At 35.7% G+C, this 9,489-nt stretch overlaps 1 protein-coding gene across 1 annotated transcript; it reads right to left on the bottom strand.

Moving 5' to 3' along the window:
• Positions 1 to 5,077: 5,077 nt before the first annotated feature.
• Positions 5,078 to 7,120, bottom strand: LOC110263865 (uncharacterized). The gene is made up of 2 exons (XM_088491864.1): positions 7,029 to 7,120; positions 5,078 to 6,809 (listed from the first exon to the last, which is right to left on the bottom strand). Exon 2 carries the CDS (start codon positions 6,806 to 6,808, stop codon positions 5,078 to 5,080), a length of 1,731 nt encoding a protein of 576 aa, XP_088347990.1. The 5' UTR covers position 6,809; positions 7,029 to 7,120.
• Between the last annotated feature and the right edge of the window lie 2,369 nt (positions 7,121 to 9,489).

Below are 9,489 nucleotides of genomic sequence, written 5' to 3'. Positions count from 1 at the left end.
AAAATTTTAGGTAATTTCTAGCACTAAAAATAATTAAAAAATATTTGTGTCATAGTTTAAGAACTATAGAATTTTAACTTGGGTTTTCTTTGGCTTTCTTTAATCTATTTATTTTTTTATTCTATTTTTTAATTATTACTCATTAAATAAATAATTTAAAATATAACTATAAATATTATATATATAAAATTATAAATATTAAGTTAAATAAAATAATGTTATATTATTATCTTTTTAACATTATTCAAATACAATTATTTATAGGAGTGATAATAAGTAGGGTAGGATAGGGTTTAACCCAACTCTAATTCTATTTACAGGTTGAATTTGTTACTAAAATTTAATTCTATTTTATTTATAGATTGAGAATAATCAAATCTTAATTCTACCACAGTCAATCCGTAAGTATTTCATCCTATATGCAGATTTTCACAAATATATAATATTATATAATCTAATAAATATGTAAATTAAAAATTTAATACAAACAACATAATCATTTTATAAAGAACACAATCGTCTCATAAACAATATAACCATCAAATATTTAATTTTACATAAAAAATATTTACTTAAAGGGAAAAGCTCAGTATACAAGCGATTAGGGCTTGTAACTATTACAAGTTCATTAACGTCTAATCCACTAAAACGCGTTGCAACTCCTACGTCACTTACACGCGCTATACAAAGATCCCGCGTTTGTATAACTACCAAATTTAAAAGATTTGTTTCCTTCTTTGTTTTCCTTCTTTCCAAATTTCATCGTTCTTCTTCTCGCGCGTCTTCCCCTGGTTTTTCGATCGTTCTTTTCTTCTCCTTTCTCATTGGTTTGTTCTTCGTCATTGACGTTAGTTCTTCTCTCTGTAACTCCAGCTTCGTTTTCTTTTCGATTTTCTGGTTTCTGAAATCAAAGTTTGAACTCGTTTTGAAGATAATAGATGATTCAACCTCAGATTGTCAGCTGAATCAGGGCGAAGTGGAGCACAAATAGGAAGAAAAACGAGATTAAGAATCAATTGATTACATGTAGCAAAGAGGAAAAATGAAACCCTCATAGCAAAGACTCATTTGATAGGAATTGGAATGATTTTCTGCTAAATTTTGGTCTTGTGGACAACAAGTGGCTTTCAGGTAGTGTTGGGTTAAAATCTGCAGCAGAGGTGTAAATTTAATTTTTTATCGGGTGTATTTATAGTCTGTGTTTGGGTGTATTATGCAGATCTCTATGCAGACCGTCATATATGGGTTCCAATCTATTTGGAATTCTGGATCACCACTTCATATTATAGTACCTGTAAATCAGACATTTTGAATACACCAGAGAGAGTTTAATTAATTTTGGTCTTGTGGACAACAAGTGGCTTTCAGGTAGTGTTGGGTTAAAATCTGCAGCAGAGGTGTAAATTTAATTTTTTATCGGGTGTATTTATAGTCTGTGTTTGGGTGTATTATGCAGATCTCTATGCAGACCGTCATATATGGGTTCCAATCTATTTGGAATTCTGGATCACCACTTCATATTATAGTACCTGTAAATCAGACATTTTGAATACACCAGAGAGAGTTTAATTAATTTTGGTCTTGTGGACAACAAGTGGCTTTCAGGTAGTGTTGGGTTAAAATCTGCAGCAGAGGTGTAAATTTTAAGGGTAAAGTATACTTTTTGTCCCTGAAGTTTACTAAAAGTTTCAAAATTACCCCTAAGTTTCAATTTGTTTCAATTTTATCCCAAAAGTTTTCGATTTGCATCAATTTTATCCCTGAACGTTAACAGCGTTGAAATCACTAACAGACGTTAGTGACGTGGCAATAAAGGAGTTCTATGTGGCAACTATGTGTGTGAGTCATTTCTAAAACGTTTTTTAAAATAATTTTTAATTTTTTGTTTAAAAATTTATATTACAAAAATGATATGGCTAAAAATCACAACCTCAAACCCTAAAATTAACTTCTTCATTTACGTCTTCCTCTTCATCTTCTTCACTGTGTGTAAGAATAAGAAACCCTAACGAATGGCTTCCCAAGGCTCGGTATCATCACAAAAAAGCAGTCGGAGACGACGAACGCTTATATGCAACTGTGGTGAACCCCCTGTACTGAGATGGTCGAAGACACCAGAAAATCCCGGCCGGAGATTTTGGGGCTGTGTATACTTTGATGTTAGTTTTGAGTGCTTTTTATTTTGATGTCTTCATGATTTTCTTCAAGTTCTTTTTTTTTGTTTATGTTGCAGATTGGGAAGGAGTGCACATTTTTTTCCTGGGCAGATGGAGTTGCAGAGACAGAAGAGGCTGAGGTTGCAAGGTTGAAGATGAAGATTTCCACCTTGAAGACTAAATTAGTTTATGCTAAATGCAAACTGTTGGTGGCTGTTATTTTTGGTGTGTTGAGTTGGTTTATGGTGATTTTAATGGTTTATTTGTGGGTGAAGAATGGAACCCATTTGAGATTAGGGTATTAATGCGTTTGGGACAGCTGAAATTAGCAGAAGTAAGAATAGATTGACTGATTGTAATCAGTTACAAAACTGTACTCAACTCGAAAACTTGTTAATATAGTTGTCCTTGAAGTTTAATTTATGTTTCAAAAATATCTCTGAAAGGATTAAAATAGTTTGGCACTAAAATTGGCATTAAGAACCTGTTGTGGCAGAGACAAACTCAAGTAATGAGGGATAATTTCAGCAGTGCACTAAAATAAATTTGCATGAAGGAATCCATCACATTAGTCATTATCAAAATAACATAAGTTGTTAATCAACATAATCTCTAGTTAACATAAGTCATAACCAAAGTAAAAACTTAATTACATAAGTCCTAAGCAAAATAATTCAGCAACAAAGGAAGAATTGGAGTCATAAGTCATAAGTCATAATACAAAATGCCAACATTTTTCAATTTTCCAAAATAAACACCAAACACAAGATGTGACACAACTAAGACCCTGTGAGAGCACTCTGAGTCTGACTCCCTTGTGATGAGGGTTGTCCCTGTGCAGTTGAAGTAGAGTTGCTCCTAAGAATTCTAGTTGGTCTTGGTGGCTGAAATTTTTTGTGTGCATTTGGTTGGGTATTAGGCCTTGCTGCAACACTAGCCAACCTGGTACTCTTATGCACTGAGCCAGTAGATCCAGCATTTCTTGCAGTGCTGTGCTGGACTGGTGATGTTGTAGCAGTTCCAGCATTATTGTTTTGGGCTGGCGATGCTGAGGATGGGGCAGCAGTTGTTTCCTATGATGGACATGAACAAAAAACAGCAACAAGTTACAGTTATAAAGAGGTAAACAGCATAAGAAACAGTGTTATGTATAAAACTATATTTACTAGACAAGTACTCACGTTTGGCCTTCTAAGAGGGCAGCCTCGCTTGTTGTGACCCAATTTCAGACAACGAGAGCATTTTTGTTGTAACCCCAGCCTAGATGTGCTTGGGCCCTGTGGTTCTTCACCCTCCCCCTTGCTCTTTTCTTCTTAGGCCTCCCAATTGGCACTCTATGTGGTGGAGGCATCACATCTGGGTGGGTAGTTCTCTCCCACATTGTATGTCCATTACAAGGGTTAATCATGGGGGTATAACAAGCCACATAAGCAGCTTTAGTGTAACAGCTTGAAACATATTTTCGAATATCATCCTTAGCACAATTAATTGCACTAACTGCATGCGGACAAGGTAAACCTGTCATTTGAAACTTTCTACAAGTACACTCTTTCTTCAGAAGATCCACTACAAATTTGTCCCTGCCTCTTATGACTTCAAATTTTGAAATACCGGCAGCAACCGGAAACCACCACCTAAAAGCATCTATTTCCTTTTGTAACTTAAGCTTAATCCTAGGAAGAATATCATCCTTATACTTCTCAATAAGTACCCTATTTTCAGCCCATCTCTTCATCAAATAAACTCTAATATCTTCTAGCATTGTCAATATTGGTTTTTCCCTTGATTCAACAATTGCAGAGTTAAAGCTTTCACACATATTATTGACAAGAGCGTCACATTTAGGATAGAATTCAAACCTTGATTTAGTCCAATACTTTGGACGAATTCCTATCAAGTGTCGATAGGCACCCTCACTAATGGCTCGGATTTCCATCAACTCCTTTTCCCATGCTGCTAGATATGTACATTTTGCAGCTTTCCACATCCTTTTCTTAAGATTCAGCCCTGGAAATTTTTTTTTGAAGTTGGCATAAAGGTGTCTCACACAGAATCTGTGATCAACACCTGGAAGTAATTCATCAAACGTTGGCACCAGGCCCTGTTGGTGCAAAGTGCACAATTTTAATATAATGATCAAATAATTAGTTTAGTGCAGAAGCCACATGACTAACTAATTCACAACAATTTATAACTATATATAAAAGAACATTACAAGAACATTAACATATAGTGCAGCTCTCCACATGACTAGCTAATTCACAGCAATTTATAACAGCAACATATAACTAATTATATGTTGAACATTACAAGAACAGCAAGATATAGTGCAGAAGCCACATGACTAACTAATTCACAGCAATTTATAACTAATTATAAAAGAACATTACAAGAACATTAACATATAGGTACAGCAATTTATAACTAATTATAAAAGAACATTACAATTACATTAACATATAGTGCAGAAGCCACATGACTAGCTAATTCACAGCAATTTATAACTAATTATAAAAGTCAATTACAAGAACATTAACATATAGGTACAACAATTACTAACTAATTATAAAAGAACATTACAATTACATTAACATATAGTGCAGAAGCCACATGACTAGCTAATTCACAGCAATTTATAATTAATTATAAAAGTCAATTACAAGAACATTAACATATAGGTACAGCAATTACTAACTAATTATAAAAGAACATTACATATAGTGCATAAGCCACATGACTAGCTAATTATAAGAACAATAACATATAGTGCAGAAGCCATGAACGTGCTAATTATAAAAGAACATTACAAGAACAATAACATATAGTGCAGAAGCCATGAACGTGCTAATTATAAAAGAACATTACAAGAACATTAACATTAACTAATTAACTAATTATAACTAATTACACTAAAATACAGGTTAGTAAATTACCTTTTGTTGGTCAGACATGAACGTGCTACGTAATAATTTATCCGCTCCTATATCATCAATTAGGTTTGAGAGGAACCACGTCCATGAATCTTTTGTCTCAGCCTCCACGACTGCATATGCTATAGGTAGCATCTGGTCATTCGGATCCCACCCCAAAGCAACCAATAGCCATCCTCCATATGGTGTCTTCAAAAAGCAACCATCAAGCCCTATCATAGGCCTACACTTCATGAAACTCTCCTTGCAAGCCTTTAAGCAAATATAAATCCTATGAAATCGTGGACTTAAGTCAACTGTTGTATTGGGGTGCTCAGTTTGGGCTGCTGGAGGTAATTGAACATGCAGCTTCACAGATGAACCAGGATTGGTGCGCAGCAACTCATGGCAATAGTCGTAAAGTCTTCTATACTGCTCCCTAAAAGTTCCATTAATGTCAACCAGTGCAATCTGCTTGGCCCGAAATGCCTTTGCTCTTGAAATCTGCACATTCCACTTCCTAAGAGTCCTACTTTGTATGGTGCCCAGCTTCAACTTCGGATTCTCTTCTACTTTTCTCCTGAAGACCTTCGCCAGCCACTTCGACTTCATCACTTTTATGTCAAATACAGTGTTACAAGAATGATGATCATTAACTATTCTTAGCTGCCAGCTATCTTCATTGGCCATCTTCACCGCATATGCAAACCATTCACAACCATCTCCACACTTAGCCCTCACCCGGACATTGTCCACCACTGGAAATTTTATGTTTCTCCCAGTATGAACAGCATATGATGTCACAGCTTCCTTGAACTCCTCTCTTGTTGCATAGAGAGTTCCAGCCTCCCACTTATACTTACTCATATCCTTCAACTCCTTGTGAACGGGAAATTTCTTCTTGCTGGCTTCATCATCCTCACTCGATACCTTCTCTAATTCATCACTGTTCAATCCTTCATCATCGCTTAAACGAGAGCTCTTTCTCTTCCCAGCAGCCACCTTTTGAGTTTTCTTTAACTTCTCGACAGCACTCTTACTTTTCTTAGACTTTCTTATATCTTGGTGCATCTCCCCAAGAGTTATATCAACATCAAATAAACCATCATCACCACAATAATCATCTTCACTATCACTAAAATGCAGATCAGAATCAGCCTCATAATCTGGGTCATCAGTGTCATCCTCTTCTTCACTATTGTCCCCATCACCAATATTCTGTAGCACTTCTTCAGCAGATAAATGGGCATCAACTAATCCCTGCATTTGGGCCTCCATATCCACCCCTCCACCTTGGGCTTCTGCTTGAATATTTTGGGCCTGTCTAATATCACTTGGCCCACTATCAGCATCCACACACTCCTCCTCAACAACTTTGCTGCCACCCCCAACATCTAAATAACCAATGTCGTAACAAAAATCATCAGGGATTGAAGCCTTATGCACCACATACAAATCAACTACCTTTTTTTCAACTCCTATATTTGCCATTTCCATTGCTTCTTCATCACCTTTCAACAACTTCAACCCTTCTAATCCTAATTCAGTATCTTTATACCACAGTACCCCAATGTTTTCAGCAATGTACCCAAGTTTTTCAACCACATCATAAGCTTCTATAACACTCCATCTATCTCTGTCACACCAGTCAACCGTTGTCACCTCACCATCAATATACTCATTTTTTCCCTTATCACTACAAAACCTACCCCTGTGATGAACTCTAACACTGAAATCATCCATCCTGCCGTTATAAAAAGATGTTCAGACCAAAGAACAGAGTAACTAATCATTAAAAAATATAGACCACCTCAAAGTTATATTTTTCACTAAAACAGAACAGAAATCCCTCAATCCCTCAATGCAATAGAATCCTAACAGCAATCAACAGTGATTAAAAAAAAACCCTAAATCCTAACCATTCAGACATGCAGTAGCAAAATTGACTAGAATGGTGGCCTACCTCGTCAGAAACCTTAATCAGAATGGCGCTATCCACGTTTGAATGGTTGATGACTGAATGCTATCCCAGACTCCTCCCTCAGTCTCGACGGCGTCACAACATGCACCGTCCTGCACGTCGCTGTGGCGGACTGTAGTTGACGGTGCGACGTCTAACCACCCACCAACCTTCCTCCTGTGACTCTGTTTCTCTGGCGATGTTCCTTATCGGCAAAGGGAAGACAAACGGGTTATGTTTGAAAAAGGATGCCAATTGCTTTACTTGGTATAACTCAGCCATGGGTATTTTGGGGGTTTCACATTTCTTGCCACATCACACACTATACTTTGCCATATCACTAACGTCTGTGAGTAATTTAAACGGCGTCAACTTAAAGGATAAAATTGATGCAAATCGAAAACTTTTGGGATAAAATTGAAACAAATTGAAACTTAGGGGTAATTTTAAAACTTTTAATAAACTTCAGGGACAAAAAATATACTTTACCCTTTAATTTTTTATCGGGTGTATTTATAGTCTGTGTTTGGGTGTATTATGCAGATATCTATGCAGACCGTCATATATGGGTTCCAATCTATTTGGAATTCTGGATCACCACTTCATATTATAGTACCTGTAAATCAGACATTTTGAATACACCAGAGAGAGTTTAATTAATTTTGGTCTTGTGGACAACAAGTGGCTTTCAGGTAGTGTTGGGTTAAAATCTGCAGCAGAGGTGTAAATTTAATTTTTTATCGGGTGTATTTATAGTCTGTGTTTGGGTGTATTATGCAGATATCTATGCAGACCGTCATATATGGGTTCCAATCTATTTGGAATTCTGGATCACCACTTCATATTATAGTACCTATAAATCAGACATTTTGAATACACCAGAGAGAGTTTAATTAATTTTGGTCTTGTGGACAACAAGTGGCTTTCAGGTAGTGTTGGGTTAAAATCTGCAGCAGAGGTGTAAATTTAATTTTTTATCGGGTGTATTTATAGTCTGTGTTTGGGTGTATTATGCAGATCTCTATGCAGACCGTCATATATGGGTTCCAATCTATTTGGATCACCACTTCATATTATAGTACCTATAAATCAGACATTTTGAATACACCAGAGAGAGTTTAATTAATTTTGGTCTTGTAGACAACAAGTGGCTTTCTGGTAGTGTTGGGTTAAAATCTACAGCAGAGGTGTAAATTTAATTTTTTATCGGGTGTATTTATAGTCTGTGTTTGGGTGTATTATGCAGATCTCTATGCAGACCGTCATATATGGGTTCTAATCTATCTGGATCACCACTTCATATTATAGTACCTGTAAATCAGACATTTTGAATACACCAGAGAGAGTTTAATTAATTTTGGTCTTGTGAACAACAAGTGGCTTTCAGGTAGTGTTGGGTTAAAATCTGCAGTAGAGGTGTAAATTTAATTTTTTATCGGATGTATTTATAGTATGTGTTTAGGTGTATTATGCAGATCTCTATGCAGACCGTCATATATGGGTTCCAATCTATCTGGATCACCACTTCATATTATAGTACTTGTAAATCAGACATTTTGAATACACCAGAGAGAGTTTAATTATGGAAAAAAAAATTACTTATAATTGGATCAAATATATTTACACCATGTGTTCAATTTCTTACAAGAGTATATAACAGTTACATTAATCAGTGACAATATCATTAGAATCTATCTGACAAAATGGACTCAATAACAATGAGGATGGCCTGGACAATCTTATTGCATCACTTCTCCTCGCTCATATTTCTGAATTTCTCACTCAACAGATGGGTTGCACACTTTAGGTCCTTGATTTGCTGTAAACAAAGCAAAATTAGAGTTAGATATATTTCTATTATGAAAAACTGATTTGATCGAAGACATATATTTGTTCTTACATTTTTTTCAGCTTGGTTTCTGCCTGCCATTTTTTCTGAAATGAAAAATACACCCATAGATATCAGTAAGATACACCCATAGATATGAGTCAGATACACCCATAGATATCAGTCAGATATCACTCAAATACACCCAAATGATTACAGAAATACACCCAAAGGATTATAGAAAATACACTCAAACGGTTACAAGAATTCACCCAAACCAAAATTCGTTGAAGTACATCTTATGCATAATTCAGAACTCTTTCTCTTTCTCCTCCTCATCTTCTGCTGCTTCTTCTTCTTCAAAAACGATTTTACCATGAAAAATCGAAAAAAAGAGAAAACAGAGAGAAAAGACGTAAATGAAGAAGAAGAAAAAGAGGAAAACGAGGAAGAAGAACGTGCAGAAACGAAAGAAAATGAGAAGAAGAAGAGTAAGAGGAAGAAGAACGTGCAGAAACGAAAGAAAAGGAGAAGAAGAAGAGTAAGAGGAAGAAGAACGTGCAGCAAGAAGAAGAAAAAGAATTTTAGAAACCATGAAAATCGAAAAAAAAAAAAACGAAGAAGAAGAAGAAGAAG

The sequence above is a fragment of the Arachis ipaensis genome, chromosome B6, assembly GCF_059453495.1.
Source record: "Arachis ipaensis isolate K30076 ecotype BB chromosome B6, ASM5945349v1, whole genome shotgun sequence".
NCBI lineage: Eukaryota > Viridiplantae > Streptophyta > Magnoliopsida > Fabales > Fabaceae > Arachis > Arachis ipaensis.
The sequence above is the reverse complement of the archived record's forward strand: the minus strand, read 5'-3'. Positions and strand labels throughout refer to the sequence as shown.